This window comes from Galeopterus variegatus, unplaced genomic scaffold (genome assembly GCF_000696425.1).
Source record: "Galeopterus variegatus unplaced genomic scaffold, G_variegatus-3.0.2 Scaffold149, whole genome shotgun sequence".
NCBI classification, from domain to species: Eukaryota; Metazoa; Chordata; class Mammalia; order Dermoptera; family Cynocephalidae; genus Galeopterus; species Galeopterus variegatus.
The window spans coordinates 664,807-691,312 of NW_007726260.1; the positions used below are offsets into that span (position 1 = coordinate 664,807).

Genomic DNA, 26,506 nt, shown 5'->3' on the forward strand with positions numbered 1-26,506 from the left:
CCCCCACCAAGTTCACATCACATGGGGTAAGGAAAAGGCATGCAAAAAAAAATTTTTTTTTTACCTTTAAAATGCTCACCTGCAAAAGCTGAGATGGGTTCTGAAAAATAAAAAAAGCCAGAAAATGTGAGTTAGATACAGGGAAGAAATAATTGGGTGAACATGACTTCCATTAGGTTTTTTCATAATACTCTATGGAAAGTGCCCCATGTCCTCCACATGTCCTAGGTTGTGTCTAACACATCATCATCACAGGGCTGAGTGGGTGGGGAGTGATTCTCAAAGTTGCTTTGGAACAAAAAGTCCTTCATAGAGTAATGGGTCCCTGAAGCATTGTAATCAGTCACTTACCACTGATTACTTTCTCAGAGCCAGGATTACTTTTAGATGCCCAGGGCCTGAGAGTTGCCTGAAGGGACCAGTGGGGGTGGGGGGTCCCAAGGTGCTTCTGACATCATCAGGCATACACACACCCGGGACTGTGTTCCAAGAGAAGCACTTGGTGAGTTATTACGGCCACTCTGCCAGCTGAAAGCAGGTCCCATTCTTTCTTTGGATTTCCCACTTGCTTTGGGGAATGTCCATGGCTCTGATGGAAGACAGTCAGGGTGCCCTTGGGGTGGACCCTGCTGCAGGGGAGGCCCTGAGTAAAATGTGTGCATCTCAGGTAGGCTGGCTGCAATGTTTAATCCTACAACAACTCTGAGATCTTGGGCACTAGAGGTATTCACTTTAAAGCAAAATCCAAAAAACCTTACTTCATGTGCCATCGTTTGCCCTGCCCTTCATTCATGTAAAAGAACTACTCAAGTAATTGTGTTATCACTCTTATACAACATATGTACTATTTTTGCTCACCAGTGAAGGCTTCCATTAAATCCATCAAACCTTTCCAGCATGTAATTTTGACTGGCAGTTGCTCTCGTCCTCTAGCATTTTCTTTGCTAAAAGCTGGAGTTTGATGATGGGGTCTTGGCACCCTGAATCTCTGTGTACTTAGTGCACGTCTGTTTGATTGGGAACAGGGATATAAGCCTCCACCTCATCTTATACCCTCCCACGCTGAACTCAGCCACAGCCCACCTCCTGCACAGACTGGTGCTGTGCTGCCCACTGGGTAACTCCGGTGTTTGCAAATGATGTGCTGCCTCCTCCTGTACATCCCAGGCCTTGGTACCTTATTTGAAAAAGCCACAAAGAGACACATATTCACGTACCCATGCAGTTCTCCAGTGGGACATCAGTGCTTATCCGAATGTCATCAATGGCAATCTCTCCCGAACGTCCTTTTCCTATCACTCCCTCGAACACAATCTAGAAGCCGGAAGAACAAGAGCCACGGTTAACTGAGCCTGCTGGTCCAAACAGTGCAAAGGTTTCCAGTTTTCTGTTAACTGCTCAGTGTATGTGTGTGTGCATGTGTGTGTGTGTGTATTCGTGTGATGGCACCTGGTACACATCTGTTGACCACATGTCTGCAGTTCTTGCAATCTTAATTTAAAAAGAGTTGGTTCAAATCAAGTGCATATTCCAGGGGATAAGAAAATATAACAAGGTGATGGATATTGTTGTCCAGTAACTAGAATGTATTGATTAAAAGGACCACAATCAGGGCACGTTTAAAGGGGGGTTGAAATTTCCCTCGCTATTTTTGAGGTTCCTTTCTCATAAATCTTTCAAATGCCCAACCCAGGTATTTGAAAACTCAGAGGACATGAGCAGGTGGAGATAATGTGAGAAATACAGCTCACAGATCTGGACTGCCTTGTGGGTAACAGTGCCTGATGGCTTATTATTATATGTCACCTTAGGGTTCCATTATTGCAATGGGGAGGACAATGATTTGTTTTTTCCACCAGTGGTTTACTGAGCACCTACTATGTGCCAGGAACAAGGATAGTAACAAAACCTAATAAAACAAGACCATCTAGTGGGTGAGACAAAAATGTAAACAGGAACTTACAGTACAATGCATTAAGGTTAATAAACGGGAACCCTGGTGGAGGCAGAGAGGGTGTCAGGGCACCTTATGACCTCCAGAGAGAGTGGCTGCAGGCTGCACACAGAAGCACCTCTGCTCCATGGTCTTCAATCATTCCTCATTCTTGCCCTCCCCAGGCTCTCTTTGCAAACTAGCACATGTCCTCTGGCAAGCTGAGCGAGCAGTTGGCTGTCTCACCAGCCATCTGTTGCTGCTCCTCGTCTGGGGAGGAGCAGGTTAATGCTTTGGCTGATTCTCAGTCACCTCTTCCACAGCGTGTCTACTCCTACCCAAGTTGCAAGCTACAGCTGCACATACCCATCTGTGCCTCAGTCTCTTGCTCTGTGGGACAGAGATAACAGCACTCAATTCCTGGAGCTGCTTGTTGAGAGAGAAACCACTCATTTAGGATGCTCTTGGGTCTGCTGGCCATTGAGCACAAGCAGCGTCCGCTCCCTTTCCTGTGCTCACGCTCCCTGGGACAGGCCTGGGAGGCTATTCCCATTTCCTGCCTGGATTCTCAAGGGCTCGACAGGCCTCTTCCCTTGTGTGGGACCGGCAACGGGATCACAACCCTCGGTGCCAGTGAGCGGGAACCGGTCTGTATGTGGGATCCGAACCCTCGGGCGGGAGCGCCGCCGCACTTCCCAAGCGGCGCACTATCCAGTGCGCCACCAGGCCGGCCCCCATGGTCTTCAATCATTCCTCATTCTTGCCCTCCCCAGGCTCTCTTTGCAAACTAGCACATGTCCTCTGGCAAGCTGAGCGAGCAGTTGGCTGTCTCACCAGCCATCTGTTGCTGCTCCTCGTCTGGGGAGGAGCAGGTTAATGCTTTGGCTGATTCTCAGTCACCTCTTCCACAGCGTGTCTACTCCTACCCAAGTTGCAAGCTACAGCTGCACATACCCATCTGTGCCTCAGTCTCTTGCTCTGTGGGACAGAGATAACAGCACTCAATTCCTGGAGCTGCTTGTTGAGAGAGAAACCACTCATTTAGGATGCTCTTGGGTCTGCTGGCCATTGAGCACAAGCAGCGTCCGCTCCCTTTCCTGTGCTCACGCTCCCTGGGACAGGCCTGGGAGGCTATTCCCATTTCCTGCCTGGATTCTCAAGGGCTCGACAGGCCTCTTCCCTTGTGTGTGGAGGGTTTGTTTGTGTTTATTTCCCTGGCATCTGTGTCCCTTTGTCAGCCTACCTGATAGCAATCTAAAATGAAATGGAGAGAAGAAACATTTGTTGGCAAAGATTTCAGCAATATAAAAGGCAATAGGAGGAACAAAGAACCAAGTCTGGGTGCAGAGATAGGCACATTCTGAATAACAAATAAGAGTGTCATTTAGTTGCTATGGCAACGTGAGAAACACAATGAAAACAGCAGCTTAACTATGTCCCCTAATGATGAATGGGCACGGCCCTTTGAAATACTGAAATACTGATCACACCGATTCCCTCGGATCTCGGCACACGACTCCCTTCGCCACCCCACCTGATACTCCATGTCGTAGCTGGGCAAGATGATCCGCCCATGTTTCCACTCGCTGCCCTGGTCCTCACGGATGACCCAGAGGAGCTTGCTCTCCTGGCTGGCTTCCCGCACCACCTGCAGCGCCACCCCGTGGCCGCCTGTGGCTTGGTACTGGAACTCCATGCACACCGGGCTCCGGGGCAGGTGGACAGGTGGGCTGATGAGCCGCGCGTACTGGCCCTCTCTCCGGCCGTCACTCTGCAGCCGCAGGAAATTCTTGTCATCTGGGGGGAACAAACCCAAGCAGAGTTTCTTGGTAAATGCTTGGCAAAGACACCAGTTTGCAGCTGTGGCCCCACAAGGGAAAAGATGGGACTGGAGTTTGGGTGTTGTTTGTTCATTCATGTCCTTGTTCTCCAGGCTCTGTGTCCCTTCCTTAAGGCTCCTTTAGAGCCTTGATTCCAACGCTGTGTCCTCTTGAAGCCCTTTCTTGGGTCTCTAAGCCAAATCAGTCACTCCCACCTATTTCTCTGTGTTGTTCTCTTTGTATTTATTTCATGCACAGCACACGGCGCAGGCGGCCTTAGGTCTTGGCTGGATGAAAATGTGCCTGTCTCCTTTCCCTGGCTCCTGAGAGGCTAGACCCATGTCTTAGTCATCATTGGTTTACCCAAAGGGCCAATGCAGTTTCATGAATAGTTGCCAGGGATGAGGTGGCTGCCGTATTGGAAGGTGACCAGCCAGGTGGCTTATGCTTCGAGCCATTGTCGTCTCAGCTGGGCACTGTCCAAATGGAAGACATTTAAAACCTCTGTCTCCACCAGTGCTACTAATTGATGGCTGGACTCTAGTGACTGTGACTCAGAAACTCAGTGTCAGCTTCAAGCAGAACAGGGGGTGGTGGCTGAGTAGGGTGACTTGGGGCTGACACTCCACTCCCTTCTCTATCCAGCCTAAGGAGGCCTGAACTTGGCCTTTCTCAGACAGCCAGGCACACACAGCTCCAATGGTAAAGGTGCTGTCATTACTATTAACAAAGACTATGTGTTTCGCAGAGAATATACATGTTCTGGGAAATTAAGTGTTCACCAGTCCAAATGTTTGGAGAACAGCCCTTTTGGCTGGTTGGTTTCAAACATATCAGATACTTATGCAGAAGAGCGAGTTCTCGTTACCATTGGCAGACCCCACGCCTTGCAAACACAGGTGTGGGGATCCTGCAATTCCAACTTGTGCTGGAGCATTCTGGCCACTTGTACAGAGAGCAGGGTGGCTTTTGAGGAGAGATCTTATTACCTCTTTTTGGCCCTGACACATGGGAGCATCTTATCCTGAACACTTCTGCAATATGGCAGGGACACTTTTCACTACATACCTAGCATGGAATGTGGGTGCATCAGACGCCTTAGAATCATGTTAATGTGATGCATGTTAATCTGAGACACGTGCACAGAGCTTTCTTACTCAACACCCTAGGTTTGTCAGGGAAGGACAGCCTAAGACTCCAGAGCCCTGACTCATCATGACACTCCTGGGACCACTGGTTAATGCTGTTATTGCTCCCACTGACACCATCTTTCTAGCTGAGAGCTGAGCTTGTGACAGACATCCCACCAGTGGCCCACAAACAGCTCTTTCCTACCCTGGCTGTCTCGCCCACTCCCTGGATCCCCTAATACCCTTGCTTTTGGACTCTTTGGGATTATTGCTTCAGAAGCTATCTTTCCCTGAAATCAAATTATATCAGTTTAGGATGCATATGTGGGATTTCAGTTGGTGCTTCCTTAACCATCCAGAGCCACATCTACAGATCCCACAGCATGTGACCTCTTCAAGGCCAAAGTCAGCACAGATAACTAAAAGGCAGCTGTCTACAGAAGGGAATTTAAATGGTGGTCTGCCGAGGGAGGAGATATGGATGCCACAACCAGGCACTCAAATATCTTCTAAACCTACGCTTCCTCTATCAGATCTCATTACTACTGCGATTAATGATTATAATTATAACTCATATTTGCATAATGCCGAACAGGTTACAAAGCATGTTCGTATGCATTATTTCATTTCATCCTTGCTATACGATTGCTTACTAACCTTACTTCACACGTGATGAAGGAACTGGGGCTCAAAAAGTTTAACGTGACTTGCTCAGGGTAGAGAGGCTAGTAAGACAGTGGAGCCCAGACTTGACTGCAGGTTGTCCTGCCTTCGTGCAGTAAGCTCTTCATTTCAGCTGCACCGCAGGTACCTTGCCCAAGTCCTTGCAATCAATCACACTCTGTTTGAGGCAAACTGGCTTCCCTCCTGGCCCATTCCTGCCTTTCCTCCTCTTACCTATAATTCCTCGCTTCCCCCACCACTCCACCTATCCCATCTCTTTTGCTGGTTCTCCTCCTAACCATGCTGGCACACGCAACATGAATCTCCCTCCTCTCAATCAATCCAGCATTTACTGACTGTACCCCTGATTTTTACTTGTTCTTATAAGGACTTGAGACCATTTTCTGTGGATTTCAGCAGGTAACCACCCCCTGCCTGTCACGATAATTTAACTGTTCTATGTGTGTCTTTCTTATTGCCCCGGTTGGTTTGTAAGGTCCTGGTCTACACATGTAAGGCTTAGTACTGCCTCTTCTCCCTGTCCCTAGATAATGCCATATATATGCCACTACTCAAGAAAATTTTGTTCCCTGAATGAATGAATGAGCAAATGCATGACAAACACATGGGTAAAGAATGATATAAGGTTATACATTGGCCCTCCATATTTGTGGGTTCTGCATCTGCAGATTCAACCAACCAAGGATGAAAAATATTTGAAAAAACCCCAAAACAATAAAAAGTAACAACACAGCAATAAAAAAACCAAATAAAAACCAATACAGTATAACAACTATTTACATGACATTTACATTGCATTAGGTATTATAAGTCATCTAGAAATGATGTAAAGTATATGGGAAGATGTGCACAGGTTATATGCAAATACTATCCTGTTCTATATGAGAGACTTGAGTATCCATGGATTTTGGTATCCACGGGGGGTCTTGGAACCAATCTTCCCCCACCTCACCCCCAATTCTGAGGGATGACTATACATCGGAAATGAGGACAGAGGGAGAATCATCCAGCCTTTGGTAATCCCCCCGATTCATATAATCCCTTCACAATTCTCTCCACCGTCCTGAGCCAACAACAGCCCTTTTCAAAGGTGAGGTGAACTAATAATAACGGGGTGGCCTGTGGAAGCACCCAGTCCGCTGAGACACCAGTGAGAACCCCCCAGTGCTCCCATGCTCCTGGTAATTTCCAAGCCCTTACTGTTTCCACCTCATATATAAAAGAAACCAGATTTCAGAGACTTATTATCCAGCCTTCTTCCTTCACAGTTTCACAAATAAGACCCACTTGCTGCCTGAAAATTGCTTGGCAGAAATTCTGCCACTTGTGTGAATTTACATTCTTAAGCGGCAGGGGAATCATAGCATAAAGGTTAGAATTTGGTAAGTAAAATGTGCGTGGAGGTGTTAAGAGCTGGGCTGACTGGATTTCATCTGGGTCTGTTCGATTTACCCACCCTGTTACTAACACTCCAGACACAACGAGGCCCAAGGTTGCACGGACTGCCTCTTCCAGGGCCTGGGCAGCCCCTTCGGCTCAGCTCCCCTTCCTCCTCCTCTCCCCTCTCGCTCCCACAATAAGATGATAATCACTAGGGATGATTTAAAGGGCCACTGCAAGACCAGGGAGTTAATGCTAGTGGCGTGCTAAGCACGAGCAGCTGAAGGATCATAATTCAGCGCTGACGTCTGAGCTAATCCACTAGTTCGCAGAATCTCCAGACAAGCAGGCCTCTGCATTTCACTTCGTTAAATCATTTGTGCCCCACTTGTCTGTTAAGTGCTATGAGCTCCAGGGAAGAAAGATGATATGTAAATTTAAGGAATTAGCAGTAGACATCAGTCAGAGAGACACTGAGCTGCAAAATGTCCCTGCCTGTCACTGAGAGGCCTGATTAGAACCAGAGACATCATGAAGGAATGACTCAGACCAGGAAAAGCCCCAGGAAGAGCTGAGAAAAGCAGGTGGAAGATAATTAACAAATTGAGCACTTACTAAGTGCCAGACATTGCACTGGAGGCTTTATCCAACTTATCTGATGTAATCTTTCTATTGTTTGAAAATAAAATCAGTATTATTTCTTCCATTTTTACCAAAAAAGAAACCGAGGTTCAGAGAATTGAAGTAGTGTGCCCAAGACCACTGCTAGAGAGTGACAGAAGCAGGACTTGAATCCTGATTGGACTCAGCAAACTTGCCAGAGCATGGCCTCTCATATGGATTGGAATCCTGGCCTGATGTTCACTAACCTTTCAAAGGCTCAGTCTTTCCATCTGTAAAATGGATATAACAAAGTTATGACTGCACAGGGTTGCGGGAGGAGTAAGTGGAATGAGCCTGAGCTTTGCACAGTAGCAGGGACACAGTGAGCACTCAATAACAGTTATTACTACTGCTACTGACACTATACACACTGCCTCCTATGCTTGCCTTTATTTTATTTTGAAAGGAAAGGGTAGAAAGACCACCAGTAACTATGACTGCACAGGGTTGCGGGAGGAGTAAGTGGAATGAGCCTGAGCTTTGCACAGTAGCAGAGACACAGTGAGCACTCAATAACAGCTATTACTACTGCTACTGTCACTATACACACTGCCTCCTATGCCTGCCTTTATTTTATTTTGAAAGAAAAGGGTAGAAAGACCACCAGTAATAAAGGGTAGAAAGACCACCAGTAACCTGGGCAGGCCAATCTAAGACTCAAAAAGAAGTATGGTTTGGCCCAAGGACAGTAAAGATGTTCTCTGGAATAAGACTAGTTCCCCAGATCTGCCCTAACCCCAGAAACCAGCCAGCCCCAAGCTGTCCATCATGCGCTGTTTACCATGTCTTTCGTGTCAATCTATGGTAGATGAAACAAAATATTACATGAGTGGGACATGCGTGGGACCTCAAGAGATCGTTCAGCGCAGGCCAGTCCTGCCTCCCAGAGGAACCATGCTGAAAACATCCCCGAGAACAGCTGTCCAACCTTTGCTTTAAGTTCTCCAGAGAAGGAGTTTCCATAAGCTACATTGGCAATGCATTTTCTAAGTCACAATCCTAACTGTCAGGAACTTCTTTTTTAAAAAATTTTTAATTTATATTTTGAATTGGTTATGAATATTCATGGTGTACAGAGCAAATTGTCACCACTTGTGCCTAAGATGTGATGGTCAAATCCATACTGGCAGCATGCCCATTACCACAAATTGAGATTATACCCTCTGTCTCCCACCCGATTGCCCCCCAATTATCCCCGACCCCCGTCCCCATCCCCCTTTCCCCACTCCACCTTGTATCTGTAAGTATGTTCTCTCCCTCTGCAAGTGCAACGCCTCACTGTGGTCTTTCTTTCCTACGGTCAGGAACTTCTTAAATTCAGTTTTAAGTTTTCCTGCTGTCATTGAGACACATTTCCTCCTTTATCCCTGATGGAGCATAGCCAGTTTCTGTCCTCTGACTTAGAAACAGTTTCACTTGTGAAGAATTAAGACCTTTAGAGTTCACTTCCTCAGGAAACACAACCCTTGCCCCTTTACATGTCCACTTTCCAGGGCTCTGGTTACAGTGGTGGGTCTCCACTGACCCCTCTTCCACGTTAAATGTTTCCTCTTTTTAGGTCACGGCACCCACACATAGATATTGGGATTGAACACGTGTGCCGCAGCAAAGTTTGTTTTTCTGGGATATCCCAGTTCCTGGCCCACGACTGCCAAACACTGAGGAAGTTCTAAGTGCACAGTGGCTGTCGACTACTTGGTAAAGAAAAGGGTGGGCATGGAGTGGGGGTGGGGGGCTACTTTACTGATTTACTTGGACCCAAAGGAAAATCCTTCTGGATTGTCAAGAAGTTGCTGGAACGTAGATATTGGGATTGAACACGTGTGCCGCAGCAAAGTTTGTTTTTCTGGGATATCCCAGTTCATGGCCCACGACTGCCAAACACTGAGGAAGTTCTAAGTGCACAGTGGCTGTCGATTACTTGGTAAAGAAAAGGGTGGGCATGGCGTGGGGGTGGGGGGCTACTTTACTGATTTACTTGGACCCAAAGGAAAATCCTTCTGGATTGTCAAGAAGTTGCTGGAACATGGCAATGGACCAGCCCTGCCTGCTGGAAGCCGCCCCCTTGTACTTGTAGCTGATGGCTGCGATGCCGGCAATGGACGGCTTCCAACAAAAAGACAATGGAGAGGAAATACGTTCAGTTGCTGAAGAGAATGAAGAAATAATGTCCCAGAGATACAATCCTTCTCCTCCTGGACCTGACATATTTGGGAGGCATTTTGCTGGGTCCTTGACTCAAAACATCTGTCGTTGCCAGTGACAAAGGAAAAACAATCACACGGGAATGAACAACAGGAGTTCAAAAGGGTGGGGGAGGGGGCAAGTGCAGAGTACAGGGTCGTTCAGGCATTTTAACCTGCTGCTGTCTCTAGAAAGGGTCTCTTGATATTTACCTGGCGATTTACGGCCACATCTGGCTTGAGCTGCTTAAGTGTCATGTGAACACGTGACTATGGTTGGCCCAACAGCAATGGAATCAATTGTGTCTACACCTTACCAAACCCTGAAATAAATCACCAGCTTGATCCTCTTGGCTATCACAAAGCCAAATGCACCATCTGTCCAACACACACATCTCCTGGCTAGCATCTTGCCCTCCTACTAGAACAACCATCTGAAAGAATATTTAGTGCTGCAGGAGATGTAGTCTCTTTGTATAGGTCATGCTTAAAACATGAGTCAGCCCCTCAGCTGGCCTCCCAAGGTCAGTCTATCTCTGCTAAAGTCCTCAAATTAACAACCAGTTAAGGGAAACATTGACTTTGGATGAACTCATCAGGATGTTCTTAAGGTTTACAATAGACCATTTTGTGGATACTGGAGGTTTCAGGCCTGGTCTTTGCAGGAATCTACCTAGAGCTGTGTTTTGGTATCCCAGCTTTCAGGAAGGTTTTGCCCTTGAACTCAGCCAATTATGACTTTCAAAAAAAAGAAATAGCTTCTCTTCTCTACTGGTGTCTTTTCTACGAAGCCAGAGATGTTTTCCTACCTCCCTTAAGGAAGGGCTCAGCCAATTATGACTTTCAAAAAAAAGAAATAGCTTCTCTTCTCTACTGGTGTCTTTTCTACAAAGCCAGAGATGTTTTCCTACCTTCCTTAAGGAAGGGCCTCTATTCTTTCCTTTTCTAGCTGAAATTGTTCCTTGAATGTTGCCTTTCTTTTAGGCAAGCTGTTCTTTAATTATCTATCATGGACCACAGCCCGAGAAGTTCCTGTCTCTGTATTTGCAGTGTCTGTGCACCAGTCAAGCCACAGCAACCTCTTTCTAAAGACAATTCAACGTAAGACCAACCCAGTATCTGGATTGTTTGCTATCATTGGTCCCACCTGATCGTTTGATCTCAGAGAGTTGCTTTTTAATTCAGAATCACAGCTAGTTCACTGTCAAAATTCAAGCTCATCATAAGCTCACTTGTCAATAATTTCCTTTGATTTCTCTACAAGAAATCCCACCACACCCACCCACAGTTCACTTAATCCTCTCATGTGCATGTCCACGGTGAGTCACAGCTCTGGTCTTCACTCTCGTGGAGTTTATTCAATGGCCCAAGCTGCATCAAGACAGCCCCAATGGAGTGAACAAGTCTACCACCGACATTAGAAGGAATAGTCGCCATTTGTAAAATTTGAATATTTCAGAACATTAGGATTCTTGACTTACTCCCACTTGAGCTCATTTTTGAACCCAGAGTTAAGGTTCTGTTCTCGCAATCCCATAAACATGCAAGCTAGGCAGCCAAAGCTCTGTCCTTTCACAATGGCATGCTATTCCAAACAGGCTGTGCCTGTTTTCTTTATCTCACTTCCATAATTTGAAGTTATTGCAATGAAGTAATACTGTAATCATACTTTACAAGGTCAACCAGCGTAGAAAAGAGCTCACATTTAAGCATACCACACGCTTGAAGACTCTGAAGCTGACCTGGTATAGTACCCTTTATCTCTAGTCTTCTTGTCTCATTCCTGACAATAATAGTAATAAAGACTAAAGAACAATAGCAATTATTATTATTGGTATTAGTATTTACTTAGGATGTTCATTTTGATTGACCAAAATAGTTCCTATACCATTGAATGCTATATTACTTGTTTACTTTACTATGGTTGCTCAGTGAAGTACAAAGACACTGTGATAAAAAAAATACCAGCCACTGAACACTCCCATCAAGGGATCATAGAAAAGACACATCTCTCTCTAATTACTTGCTCCTTTGCTTACGCCTAACCAGGGAACGAAAGCATCAGTAAGGGCCCCAAGGCTCTAGAGCAGTGCTGTCCAATACAACATGTGATGAAGGGTATGTTCTATATGTGCACTGGCCAATACAGTGTGGCTACTGTGTCCTTAAAGTGTGACTATTGCAACAGTGGAACTCAAGTTTTAGCTGTAGAAATTTTAATTAGTTCTAATTTAAATGTTTAGCCACCGCAGATAACCCTATCACCTCAAGGAGTTTTTGCTTCATTCCTTTAGACCTGAGTCTGAGCATTCTCGAAATTCTGTTTATGATCAAAGCACCAGAGAATGTCTGTAGAAAATATGTCAGCTCCGACTGAGGGAGACCTTTTCTACATCGTTGTGGCTCCAGAGAAAAGGCAAAGGGGCTTCTCAAAGAACGTGGGGCAGTTTCCTCTACAACCGCCAGGGGTCACTGAGTTGAGACAGGGTTCCCAGGGGCCGGTATGAACACACTCCAGGCAGCTAAGCCACAGCAACGGGCTAAAAAAAGAAATTCAGAGTGGCTTGAAAGACTATCTTGAAAAAACAAAAACAGTGGAATGAAACCAGTGGGTGTCTTGTCAGCCTTAAGCAACCATTACCGCTAGCCAAAAAACAGAACTAACTGCTTACTTAAAAGGAAAAAGAAAAGGGAAAAAAAAGAAAACATGAGAAAACAACTAAATCAGAAAATATTTAAGGAATGTAAGTATTTTCCACAGACACTTGTGATCAAATTGCCTGTGTAGGATATTTCAACATGGTTATTTCCTCTCGACTTTCCTCGCTTCTCTTTAGCCCCGCTCCCTCTACACTTGCACCACCTTTCTTAAATTTAATTACTTCTGTTTACCTCCCTAATGAGGGGTGAAAGCATGTGGCACGCTTCTTGTAAGGAGCAGAACACTCTCCTGTTTGTGGAACGGCCAAGGACGGGTGACACCGCCAGCCTCAGGTTGACCTGGGAGGCGCCACCACTCTGAACCCATTAGCGTTTGCCCTGCCCCTAACCGAGCACAGCTGTTTCCTTTCTCCCAACTGCACCCCTCAGGGCCCCGATTTGTGAAGAAGAAAGGACCACCCTGAACAGAAAGGGCTTTCTCTCCTCTCCTGCTTAATGCCCAATATCGAGTTTTGTAAGGAGAAGGAAAATGGGAAATACAGAAAACGGTTTTTAAAATCATCATCAGATGGAACGAAGGGCTCTCAGAACAATACTAGGCTTTTGTTTCCTGGAGGCAGGTTACAAGTGCCACTTTTCCCAACTTCAGGGATTCCTCTGGAGGAGGAAAATAATTATTTTCCTTCTTGGTATCTTAAGGGAGAAACAACATTAGATCTAGCAGTTCCTGATGGCCCTCATTTTCTCTCTGTCCCCATCCATTCAGCCAAAGGTTGGAATTCTGCCTGCTTTGTGAGCTCGCTCTGACAAGCCCTCCCACACCGCGGGGTGCAATGAATCAACTGGAATGAGGACAAAGACTAGAATTCCCAACCAGTAGCAAGGGTCAACTGATAGGGCATTCAGGTGAGGACAGGACCGAGGAGGATGTGGTGGAGGCAAACAGGCAAAGGGACAGAGGTACAGGCCGGGGTCACAGGGAGGAAACTTAAGATCTTCCAGAACTGTCACTTGCTAATTGGTGGCCTTGTAGCCTGGGCAGGGCTGGCCTCAGACACTTTCAGAGAAAATTTGCTTAGAAGAGTACAAGGGAGGAGGCCAGAGTTCTTAGAAAGAACATGAAGAGAGATATTGAATAAGAGCCAGTGCATCTCCCCACCGCCTTTATTCAAAGTGCCTCTGCCGGGCCGAGCCCGTGGCGCACTCGGGAGAGTGCAGCGCTGGGAGTGCAGCAGTGCTCCCGCCACGGGTTCGGATCCTATATAGGGATGACTGGTGCGTTCACAGCGCTCACTGGCTGAGCGCGGTGCGGCCGGTCTCAAAAAGGACAAAACAAACAAATAAAAAAAAAACAAAGTGCCTCTGCCAAGCTGCCCGTCTGCACACACCTCACAGACACACACACCCATGCATAGAAACCACAAACCCACACTCACCTAGACACCATGTATACACACGCATGCACACAACCCACCAACCCTCTTCACATTCAGATAAAAGGTGGGGGTTGGGTAAAACCAATTAATTGGACCCAGTCTCAAAGGAGAGGAAATGAAATGAAAAATCTAGGCTGGGTTATAAAAATAAGTATTTTTTTCCAACATGCAGGAGGCTCATTATATTAATTAAACATTATTGCAGTGAACAAGTGGGGGGAGGGTGATTAAGGCTTGGACTGGGGTAAGTGTTCGCTCCTGCTGCCTGAGGCCCTGGTGATCTTCAGATATTAATCTCTCCGAGCACTCAACTACTGAAGAGATAAACACTTGAAATATGAAAATGTTTTTCTCCAGAGCAGATGCTGTGACCCTCTGGGAAAGCAGTGCAGGCTGTGTCAGGAGGCTGGCCTGAAGTGCTCTCCTAGTGTCTGTCCCACCGCTGTTTCCTGGGGACAAGGGGCACAGACAGTAGTTGGGGTGAGGGGCAGGAGAGCAGCTCTGGGGAGGCCTGCAGTAGGGGAGGCCCCGTCCCCCTTTTATTTTCTCGTCTTTCCCCCTTGTACCCTGGCAACTTTTGATCTACCAAATTTCTGGAATTAACCCCTTTCCTCTCAAATGATTATGGAGGTGTAAGGTCCAGGCCAGAGGTGTAGGAAAATTGGGAGCTACTGTGTGGTGTGCTGGAGCCAACTTGTACCAGCTTGTGAGAAACACTTTAAAAATTTTCTGGAATTTTGCAAGCCAGTTGTTAAATATAATCATTGTTAAACATTAAATCATATAAAGTTAAAACTCAATAAATTATATTAAAAACCAAAGGTAATGAATACTCAAACTCAACACTTCTTCGTTATTTTAATATATTTTTCCCAGTATCTATGCTCTTGCGATTATTTGTAGCTAGTGTATCTGCAGGATGGAAAACCCCCCACATAGTGCCTTATTACTGCACTGCCCAACTCCACCTCCAACTTTGTTATGTTGGTAGCTTGAATTGAACCATGGTAAGAATATTTATACCACTGAAAGTGGCAAACATTATAAAACAGGTTTGGTTGTTTACCAATCCCTGCAAACCTGTTGTTAAACATTTACCAAAACGCCACTGTTGAAGGAAGTGACAGTGGAGACAGAAGACAACTCTTGCTTCCATTCCACTGTTTAGAAGGGCTATGGGCAACACTTCTCTACTGGAAGTCCCAGGAGGCTTCTGCACGCTGGCTCTCTGAACTAAAAGGGTGGGCCCAACAGTCTTTCAAGGGCTGGCAGCACCACTCTTGCAGAAGCCAAGTGCCGGCGGCTCTGCTAGACACCCGTGGGTGTGGCAGGATTTCAGCCCCTCGATTTGGTTTGCTGCAGAAATGATGACACCCTCAGAGAAGTATCAGTCAGACTCAAGGCCACTGGTTACCCAATGAGCCATTTTAGGAACAATACCCAGCTCCAAGTTGACAAGAGGCTCTGTGATGGTGACAGCCAGAGCTGGCTAGGGGAACAAGAGGACATTGACTCGCCCCATCTCCTAGGACCTCTCAATTGCTCCTTCTTTCTTAATCTGCTTTCTTTTTTCTTGGCCTCCCTCTCTCCTGTCCTGCTTCCAGGCTGTGCTGTAATCACAAGAGAGGGCTGGGAACCACCAACTGGCTTTTCTGTGAGGTGACGTCTTGAGCAAAGACTGTGGTGGTTTGTGGGCAAAGAACAGAGGATTGCTGTGCGGTGGGAAGCTATGAAGCTTGGAAGGGAGTCTGGGCTGAGGAACAAGGAGCAGGCTAGTCTTAGCTCTTCTTTCTCTTAACTCCTTCGCAGCTGGCTTACCTGGAAACGTCTGGTCGTTCGGGCTGGAGCTGCTGGTCCAGGTGCTTCTGAGCCACTTGGCATGATCGTATATCCAACCGCAGGGCTCCTCAGGGAAATCAAAGTTGCAATTGAATCCTGAAGGGAGCTGCAAATCTTTGTCTAAAAGGGAGGAAAAAATAACTCAAAGGAAGGCAAATGAAACAGGTTCAGAGAACAGCCACAGTGGTGCTGTTTAAATGGCTGGCGAGGCCAAAGTGGAGAGCAGAGAAAGAAGTGGCCCCCTCTGCTTATTCATTCAACTCATCTTGGCGATCGCCGGCTTTTGGGTCAGCCTTTGGTCTCATCCTTCCCAGGCATGAAAGCCAAGTCTGCCAGTGGTTTCCATAGTAAGCAATTATAAATGAGGCCACCAAATGGCTTCAGGCTTTAATCAGCTTCTGCTGTCCACCTCGGAGAGCCGACAAATGTGAAAATTGCAGTTTCCTCAATGCCAGAGAAGAATGTCTCCCCAGTGCCTCAGTGGAAGGCTGGCTCCCAAAAAAAGTGTTATCTCATCTCCTGCCAACCTGGCTCTCAGAAGTGATGGAGCAACCCATTAGCATCCAGAGAGGCCGAAATGCCTGGGAGTTTCTGGCCCATGAGGAGCAAGTGGCCTCAGAAACAAGGAAGGCTTGTTTGCTCCCCTTCACCTCTCCCTGGCTCTCAGAAGTGATGGAGCAACCCATTAGCATCCAGAGAGGCCGAAATGCCTGGGAGGTTCTGGCCCATGAGGAGCAAGTGGCCTCAGAAACAAGGAAGGCTTGTTTGCTCCCCTTCACCTCTCTGTGATACGTCTCTTATTTCAGAGGACGGGGACAGTTGCCATCTCCATGGGGAGGTATTACCAGGCGGGGAATTTGGCAGGTTAGGGGCAAAAGGAAGGGGCCAGACCAGCCGGCTGCCCAGCCCAGTGCTGATCAGGAGGAAAAGTAATTCACATTTGTGCTGAGGCCTCGAAGGCCAGGGCCTCATGGAAATCTGAGAAGTGACTACACAATGGCCTGTCCCATCTGCATTGGTGGTTCACCTGCCTAAGCCAGAAGACTGAATCAAGGTAGTTTCTTTGGAGATTCCATCCAGCTCCAAAAACCCAGTATGAGCTGGTGCCAAATATGTGAGTAAGTAAGGGTGGCGTGGAGGTGGAGAAAGAGAGGAAACAGGAACCCAAATTTGGATGCATGCTGGCAGTGGCTGCGGAGACAGCGGAAAAGCACTGGCCGATGCTGGTGGCAGAGGAGGAAGTGGGGTCTTTGGCCTTCTCACTTCCCTTCCCAGGGTTCCCAAAGAGGAATTTCCGTGGGGAAGGCTTAGAATGCAGGTTAAGAAGTCTAAAGGGAACAACAGACTAACAGAAACAAATTGCTCAGCAAGAGGGTGAGGGGGGCTCACCTCTAGGAGGACAGGGCAGTGCTGACCTTGGAGGCAGGAGGCAGACTGCCACCAGACCCTGTTTGTACCCCCTTCCCAATAGAGAATAGTTAATGTTTGCCTATCCCCGGCCAAAGTCAGTGTGAGTGGAGAAGGAACACATGGAATCTATTACAGAAGCATCAACCTGTGGCTTGGAAAAGCCAGCCCTTAGCCTTCGCCATCCCCTTCTGCTGACAATTTCTGAATTTCTATTTTTCCATTCAAAATATGGGGTAATTCAATATACCATCATTCCTCTCTAATGTTTACATGCATACTGTATCCCAGGAACCAAATTCCACAAAAAGATCTTTTGCAGAAAAAGAGAAGAGAGGAACCATCAAAGAAACCTCAAATGAAACATACTACCGTAAACAGGAAAATTATATTAAAAATAAACTGAAATTTTGCAGCAAAATTTCCTAAATTTCCTTTGGATTGTCATTTAGATAGAACTCCCACCCCCTGTCCCCCAACAGGCTAGCTCTGCGAACCCAATACCTTATATTAACTCCCTATGCATTCCACTTTTGGCTCTCAAGCTATCTTAAACATGTCTCGGAAGATTCTCCAAGACTTCCCCATCTCTTCATAAAGCAAAAACAAGTTCATTAAAATGTCAGAATTCTGTATTCAACTAATCCTGACCAATAGTGTCCCCCACCCACACAATACGCAAAAGCACATTCCCAAAAGCATGTGCATTGAATTATCATTTTTCAGTCATACAACTTCAGCATTTAGTTTTGGCTTTTCTCCCACTCTTCTTTGTAGCCATTTCTTGGAGCCGTCCCCTCCATTCGCACAGTTCCTCCTACTGTCAAAAGGCTGGGTGTGCAGGTTCCACGGACTTCGCCATCTATGTCTTTATGTCTCTGTCACTTCTCAAGTCTCTTCGCCAATCTTCCCTCATTTTGATTAATAAGCATTTAGTAATGATCAATAATTTACTCTAAATTGAGGCTGTCAAGCTTAAAATTCTAGCCCCAAATGCCAGGTGTTTCACAATTTGTGGTTTATTAGGAACGTCCTCATACTTGGTGACCTTAACAGTATGATTTAAAATGCAACTTACTTTTGGGCTCTGCCAATTATTATTTTTAATCTAACTTGGATATGCTTCAAAGATAAAATGAAAGGAAGACAGATCTCCCATGTGAGGAGACTGATCCAAAACTGCGGAGCCCCTGAGTTTTGCAGGAATAGCTCAGGATGCCTTTTCACTCTTCTGCTGTTGTCTCTGATCTGCACTCAAGTCATAGAAAACGTGATACACTATCTTAGAGTCATCGTGGTTATACTTCCTCAAATCAGTGGCGGTGGAAGACACAGGGAGATGCAAGTAAGCCATGGTTAACTGCTGAATTAACCCTACTGTCGTGCTCCGTGGACCAAATCACCCAGGTGATTGCCAGATCTTCACTTGACTGTACCATGGAGACACAGCTTAACAGGAACAACTATCATAGCTGTGAATTGTAAGGATGAGAATGGCTTTCCTTTAACAGGAGAAGCAAGGTGGTAAGGACTTAACCGTGAGCCTTCTCAAAGGAGGAGTTCTCTTTGGAGGCACCTCTATCTCAGCTGATGACCAGTAGGTTCACACCCATAGGGCTGTAGTAGTTGTTACAATATCTGAATGCTTCTAGATTGGTTGTAAATTGCCACTCCCCCAGCCCCTAAGTACCCATACCTCCCTGACTCCTTCCCTGAGACCCCCTGGACCTCTGACCCAGGGGTCTCCAGGTACCTGCCCAGCCACAGGCCAGGCCCCACTCCGACTGGTCGGCACCATGCCATCCCAGATGCAATATGACTCTCAACCCCCCTGAGACCCCCTGGACCTCTGACCCAGGGGTCTCCAGGTACCTGCCCAGCCACAGGCCAGCCCCTACTCCGACTGGTCGGCACCATGCCATCCCAGATGCAATATGACTCTCAACCTGATTCTTACCATCCTCAAAGCTACAGTTCTCCCCACACTCCGTGGCCTCCTCGTCAATGGGATATGGGGTGGTGGTCTCTTCACTCTTCATGGTGGGTCCCAGCGTCTCTACTGTGGGCTTCGAGTCTGTGTAAAGGCAAGGGAAGAGAATGCTGCAGCAGCCTGCTGCAACGCAGCAGGAGAAAGATGCCAAAACCTAAGCTTCCTCTCTAAGTGTGGGGTTTTAGAGAAGGAAAACAAAGATACACATGTGTGGCACACAACCCCCAAGTCACCTCTGTGTGCCATCAATGGAGTCAGGAGCATTGCGTGTGTTGAATGAGCGTTGTCTGAACTGCAAAAACAATGACAGAGGCACAGACACAAACCCATGCTCTTTACTCTGCAGTGGAGGCCTTGAGGCCAGCACAGAAGTCCACGCCCCAGGGCAGGTTAAACCACATTCCGGGTATTCCGTTTAAGACAGAAGCATGAGTAACACACATACAGAAAGTGAATGATGCCCTCCAAAACTGGGTTGAAAATTCTTGGTGCTTAATGGAGTGAGCTTCTGTTAGGTGGGAAATGCGTCGTGTACTGCCCCATGAATGGCTGCGGGCGTGCCTTCCCTGCCACACCAGCCTTCACCTGGAACAACTTTCTCTTTACAGCCTTCTCTGAGTCAGATGGAACTTTTCTGAACCAAAGCCACCCTATAAGACCTTCTGACCTATGGGGCCTACCTATAATAACATCGTCAGAAGCACTATCCCCAAAGCCATAAGCAGAGCCCAACTGCTTGGAAAGCATGATCCCAGACATTGTCTTTGTGTTTGCACAAAACTGGATGGACTTACATGGATTTAAAGGGACTCAAACTATACTTGGTGAAAGTAATTCGGGGCTGTGCCTTTAGGTCAGGGTGCGGCAAATTCAAATGCTTCCTGGATCCAAACAGCTACTGTCCCGGAGGAAAGCAGACTAGGGGTTGGGGAGAGAGTAAGGAGTGGTAGAAGTGGTGGCAGAGGGCATCTTGCATGTCTCATTTAAAGGAGGCCATCAAGACTGGCTCTAGCAGATTGAGGCCCAGAGGGGAGGTGGCCCAGTATGCCCAGGTCTTCCACATTTTGCCCTCCCTCAACAAGGCAAAAATCCCTAAGTAAAATCTCCAGACTCTTAAATGTTGGCAACAAATTCCAAATGTTATACATAGCAGCATGCAATAAAACCTGGCTAGCCCAAACCTGGCTGCAGGCAGTGGGTTTTGACCTGGGCTCTAGGTGATTCATTCACCCATTTATTCACTTCTTTACTTACTCACGCCAGTCATTCATTCAGCAACCATTTAGGGAATGAATGGAGCTGTGAGTCACGCCCTGGGTGGGGTGGAAAGGGGTTCTGGAAACGGCTGCTCAAGTCCGTGTGTTCTGGGTGGCGTCTTCATCCCAGAGCCACCCTTCAACGAGAAGCCCTGAAGAAGCTCATTCATTCAGCAACCATTTAGGGAATGAATGGAGCTGTGAGTCACGCCCTGGGTGGGGTGCAAAGGGGTTCTGGAAACGGCTGCTCAAGTCCATGTGTTCTGGGTGGCGTCTTCATCCCAGAGCCACCCTTCAACGAGAAGCCCTGAAGAAGCCGGTGCATTGTTCCTCCTGCTTCTATACATGCTCCTTTGCACTATTGTGTGTGATTAGGCGCCTTTGTCAGGCACCCTTCAGGATACCACTTAATAAAGCCAGGAGCTGGAGGAAATTGCTAAATACGCTGAATAGCTTTTTCACGGTTGACTTCCCACCTTTCTGCTATTAAATACTATGCACATAACCTTTCATACTTTTTTTGCTGTGTCTGCCTCTTGCTCACAGTAAATAGCAAATAGCCTTGGAGCATCGTAATTTGTAAGTTCAAATTTGTCACTGTGTCATAGAATCTCAAACTCAATTGTAAAGCAAACTATGGGCGGCAAGGCAAGAAGTAATCATTTGAAACACAAACAAATGAACGAACAGGTGAAGCAGCCCCGTCCAATTATTTAGCTACAGAGCAACTCGACCCAGCCCATTATTTTTCCTCCTATCCTTTTGGGGTAAGAATGAAGAAGTGAAGCCAGGATGAGTCAGAGACATGGAAGGAAATTTGAAAAGTAAAAAAAAGCCACCTAAGGAGAACAGTTTCTGGAAATGGTTGGTAGCAAAATGGGCCAGGTGGTTGGTGGAGATAATGTCAAACCAGGGGCCAGCGAGGCGATGAGAGAGCAGGGAATGTAAACGAAAGTGGAGGAATGGCAGATGGCCTCTGTGCCCACTGTGTTTGTACTGGGCGCTTTGAGGTAACTGCCCATCAAACAGCAACGCCCCCCGAAATTAAAACCAGATGTCAGAGACTTCAAAGGGAAGGAGGCTGGGTAGAGGGTGACGTGCCTCAACTCTGATCTTCCAAGGAATGGCTAGGCAGGGCTTTGAAATGAGAAACCTGTGGCTGACCATTACCAGTGTGATCTGGGGCAGGTTAGAGTAGCGGGGAGCAAGAAAGGGAAGAGGTCATTAGCAACTGTCCAGCCGGTCATAAAGCAGGGCCAGACGGGGAGAGCATGGCACAGAAGGGCAAAGGACAGGAGGGAAGTAGGAGTTGGCCCCCTACTAGCTGAGTGACCTCTGGCAAGTGGCTTCCTCTCTCTGGGGCTCAATTTCCCTGCCTGTGAAAGAGGAGTTGGTCTAGATCTGTGATTCTTTTTCAAACCATAGGTCATACTCATCAGTAGGCTGTGGAATCAATTTAATGGGTCATGACTAGCATTTTAAAAATATGGGCTACAATATTTCAGAGTCACTTTGGGAACCTTTTGTTTCAGTTACATTTAAATATTACAACAGGTTTGCTAGGTGCCAGGCAGCAGTCTAAGTATTTCATATCCATGATTTTATTTAATCCTCATAACAATCTAAGGGGGTGTAGATTGACTATTGTCATGCCCATTTTTCAGCTACAATAACCAAGGCATCGAGAAACTCAGCAACTTGTCCGAGGTTATGCAGCCAGCAATGGGCAGAGGCAGGACTTCAACATGACAATCTGTCTCCAGAGTCCACGTACTTAACCATACCAGTACACTATACCCCAGATGCACACATGTGTGGGGGCTTGTGAATGAAGTGCGTTGTGATACAGATTTATTTTAAATTGTGAATCATGGTCAAAAATATTTGAAAGCCGCTGGTCTAGAAACTCCTGGATCCCCAATATTGCTAACCAGCTGATTCTAAAGTGGCCATAAATAAGCCAGCTTGAATTGGAGGGGAGGTTTTCAGTGACGGGACAGGTGACACACATTTAGTGGGCTGCAGGGAGCCTCAGCCTCCTTACTAAGATGTGTTTGTTGGGGCTGCCTTCAATTCAAAGGTGAGAGAGGCTAATTTGGGCTGGTTCCCAGCCTGCGTGCCTCGACAGGCTCCTCTGCACCAGTGTAGCCAGTACATAGGCAGCATTTTTCTCCTTGGGAGCCAAAGCCCTTCTCCAACATGCTGTTATTAATCCTTCATGCTATCCTGCTGGGGGAGCTGGTGACAGGTATGGCATAGACAGGAAAATGTGGATACCTGGGGCCCTGGGGGACACAGGCAGGACAGCTTGGCCTGTTGGCTGCTTCTGCTGGCACTGGGCTTGGGCCCTGAGCCCCCATTGGCTTTCACAAGCTCCTTTGGCAGGCAGTGAGTGAGCACCGGGTGAGATCTAGTGCCAGCTCTGCCAAGGGAGGAGGGCCGGTGCCCACAGGAAAGGTGGGGCCTGACTCAGAAGGGTAGGGCCCTCCCTCAGAAACAAGGAGGGGTGGGCACTCCCGCAGGCCTGTGCCACCTGGCGGGGGCAGGAATGAGCAAGACCCCTGCCACACACTGGGAAGAAGCCTTGTTCCCATCAGCTCCTCTGCAACAGGGTTCCTCCTGAGCAAATAAATGCCTTTTACAGATGTGGCTTCAAAATGAAAATGAAGTCTCTTAGCCACTGACATCTGGAAGCCAGATTCAGACATAAACCAATTACTTTATTATCATGAGGGGTTTTTTTCTTCCCTAAATCAACAGCCACAGCCCTCTGGCCTGAAGAGTCAGGGTCTAATTGAATTTGGGTGGGTGGTGTGTGGTTATGATTTGTTTTTGAGCGACCCTGGTCATCCAGTTCTGGAGAACTGAAATGATCCTTTAAAAAAGACAAAGCACATCACTTGAGAAATTGTCCCAAGTCCAGAAGCTGTAGTACCCATGGTCTGAGGCAGGAGAACACGAGAGGGGCTGAGGTGGACAGGGGTTTGCAGGGTTTCCAGCTGACAGGGCCTCAGCAGGGATGGCTGCCGCCTCCACCACCCTCCCAGGGCATCCCGGGATGCCAAGGTCACGAGACCATGTGAGTGAGACCTGGAGAGGAAAGCAGAGCCTTACCTGTCCAGTCACAGCCCAGCACCTCCAGCCGCATTCCGATCCCTGCCGGCGACCACCTTTCTGGATACACCCGCACATACTGTGCTGGAACGGGGTCGAACCTTCGGATGTCAGGGGTGTCGTAGTGCATGTTCCCTTCGAACAGCTGCAGGGAGACGGCCACTCAGCCCTTCCTGTGTGAGACTCCTCCCCCCTTGCCCTCCCCCCTTTCCTTCCCCTTCTCCTCCCCGCCCCTCATCCAACCGGGAAGGCAGCTGCATGGTTGATTTATGGTTACTGGGACATTATGATCCGTGGGAGCTTTATCTTCAGACCTAGGTTTTTATTCATTTGGAAGGTGGTTAGGGACCCCAAATTATGGTAAATAGGGAGCAGATAAAAGTGGCAGTTGCCAGGTTATATCTTTTATCCCAGGACTGAAACTGAGGACTCGGAGGAGAATTAGGCTTCAAATGCAGTTTAAGCTGAACATGGCCAGAGAGAAGAGAAGGCAATTTAGACCATTCTGAATTCCTCGGTTTACTGAAGTCTAGATTTAGAAAGTCTCAGTTGAAAGATAGTTCCCAGTCCACTGAGAGCCTGAAGGGAAAATGACCACCCTCTTTCTAGGCTAATGAAAAAGTCCTGTGGCCACACATTAATAGTTAGAGGCTGTTTTCCAAACCCTTGTTTACGGGAAGCAAGTTTGTCAAAAGCCCCAGTACAGAAAACTGATGGCGGTGGAGCTGCCCTGGTGGAAGCCAGTGGGGACCCAACACCTTGGAGCCACTCGTTTGGGGAAAGGGGGTGGCTAGGGCTGTGGCTGATTAGCCTGCAAGAATGCTGCAGGACCACCCTATTTTGCAGGATGCCCCAGGACCACAATTGCAAAAGGGGGCACTGTCTCAGGGAGGGCTGTGAGCCTGGCAAAGATCACTTCCTTTCCCAAGAAGAGCCAGGATCAGCGCTCCCTGGGGAAGCCTATGGTTCAACTTCTGACCCATCCACTGTGGGTTCCAGTTACAAGCCCTGAGACTTTCCAAGCTTCTGGAATTGTGAGCAGAGAGTTGCAATGCCTCCAACCCAGTCCTTGCCTCTGCGTTCAGAATAGAAACTGCTCAGCAAAGGTGGCTGACCAGTGACATGCAATACCCCCTTCATTTTTAGGGGCCCTGCTCTTCTGAGGAAAACAAGGGGTGTCCAACCCAGTCCTTGCCTCTGCGTTCAGAATAGAAACTGCTCAGCAAAGGTGGCTGACCAGAGACATGCAATACCCCCTTCATTTTTAGGGGCCCTGCTCTTCTGAGGAAAACAAGGGGTCTGGAGCAGCAACATGGAAGGAATAGAAAACAGTCCCTAGGCAGGATTAGAATAAATTTCTCCCATAAGAGGGAAGCTGGGTCTTTGTGTAAAGGTGATAAAAGCAGAGAATTTGTATTGAGAAAATTTGAGTTCAGTTCCTGGCTCTGTCACATCCTAGTTAGGTGACTCTGAGCAAGCTGTTTAGCTTTTTTGAGTCTTGGTTTCTTTATCAGTCCCTGCCCCACTTACCTCATAGGGTTGTTAGAAAAAATAGACAGGATGATATACAAGAAAGGGACGTGGAAGATGTAGACTGTACAAATGCAAGCAAGGTGTGTAACCAGAAGCCTCAAACAGGGCCACACCACGGGGCACTCCCTATCAGGGCTGGGATGATGAGGGGGCTGGCAGGTGGATGGATGTATGCTGAAGACCCTTCCAGGTGCGAGAAGCAGCTTGCCTGCTCTGGGCTGAGTCCACAGGATGAAGGGGATTGGACTGTCCATAAACATCTGGGGCTAGTCCAGCCACCATCACCTCTGATTCATACCACCGTGCCAGCTTCCTACAGGTGTCCCAGTTCCAACTCTGGTCCTCTCCAATCTACAGCCCTTGGGTTTCAGCCCACATGCTGTGCCCACCCCTCTCACTTTCTCTTTTGGTCTATCTTAACACAGTGCCATTGAGCAAGCTGTGACCACTGCCCGGTGCACTTCCCCTCCCTTCTTCACCAAGTAATGCCTATCTGCCCACTAACCTCAGCTCAATCATCACCTCCTCAAGGACTGGGTCAGATCCCTTACACTGCACTTCCAAAGACCATGAGCCTCTGTTTCCAACATTTATCATAGTTTTGATTTTATATTTATTTATGAGTTAGTTTGTTTAATTAATGTCTGTCCAACTTCTCTGTATGCCCAGACAGACCTGGGCCTGCCATGCTCACCACTGTATCCACAGCACTGTGCATAGCTCCTGGCCATGCTGAGGCAGCAGAGAGTGTTGTTGAGAGCTCAGGCTTTGGACTCAAACTGCCTCCTAGACTCAAACTCTGGCTCTACCACTTACTGGCTCTTAGAATCCCTATGAAGATGATAAAAGATAACACACCTTAGGTGTGAATGGAACCTGGTACACAATCAGCATTCAATAAATGTTAGCTAGTAGGAATAGTAGATGGTTAATAAATACATACTGAATGAATGAATGAAAAGACAAACTCTGGTAGGACTCGAGTGCTTGAGCTCATCTGCCTTGGATTGAATGTCCCTCAAAAACTTGACCCCTACTGTGACAGTGTTAAGAGGGTGGGAAATGCTATTGTGGTGGCTGAAATGTGGGGCCTTGAAGAGGTGATTGGATGTGAGGACTGTACCCTAATGAATGGATTCATCCATTCTTGGAATAGTGAGCATGGTTCTGAGGGCTTTAACAGGAGTGCACATGAGTCTCTCCCTCTGTGCTCTGCCAATTTTTACCATGTGAGACCCCTGCAATGCTCTAAAGCCACCACTAAAGGAGGCCCTCACCATGTTTCCTGGACTGTGGACTACAGAGCCTCTCAAACTATGAACAATAAATTTCATTTCTTATAAATCACCCAGTTCCAGGTATTATGTTATGAGCAACAAAACTGACTAATACACCATCTTTCTGGGCAGGTCACAGGGTGCAATCACGCTGTGTACAGGGGCTGAAAGAGGGAGACAGCCTAGGATGTAATCAGCTC

General features: G+C 47.3%; 1 protein-coding gene across 1 annotated transcript in view; it reads right to left on the reverse strand.

Annotated features, from left to right (window-relative positions):
- The window catches only part of NRP2 (neuropilin 2), a 118,775-nt gene that overhangs the window by 30,051 nt on the left and 62,218 nt on the right, over positions 1-26,506 (reverse strand). Inside the window, exons 9-14 of the mRNA XM_008591669.1 lie at positions 23,497-23,641; positions 19,094-19,210; positions 15,709-15,849; positions 3,468-3,730; positions 1,218-1,314; positions 80-100 (exon numbers count right to left, since the gene is read on the reverse strand). Coding sequence (XP_008589891.1) covers positions 80-100; positions 1,218-1,314; positions 3,468-3,730; positions 15,709-15,849; positions 19,094-19,210; positions 23,497-23,641 — 784 coding nt within the window. The remainder of the gene's footprint in view (positions 1-79; positions 101-1,217; positions 1,315-3,467; positions 3,731-15,708; positions 15,850-19,093; positions 19,211-23,496; positions 23,642-26,506) is intronic.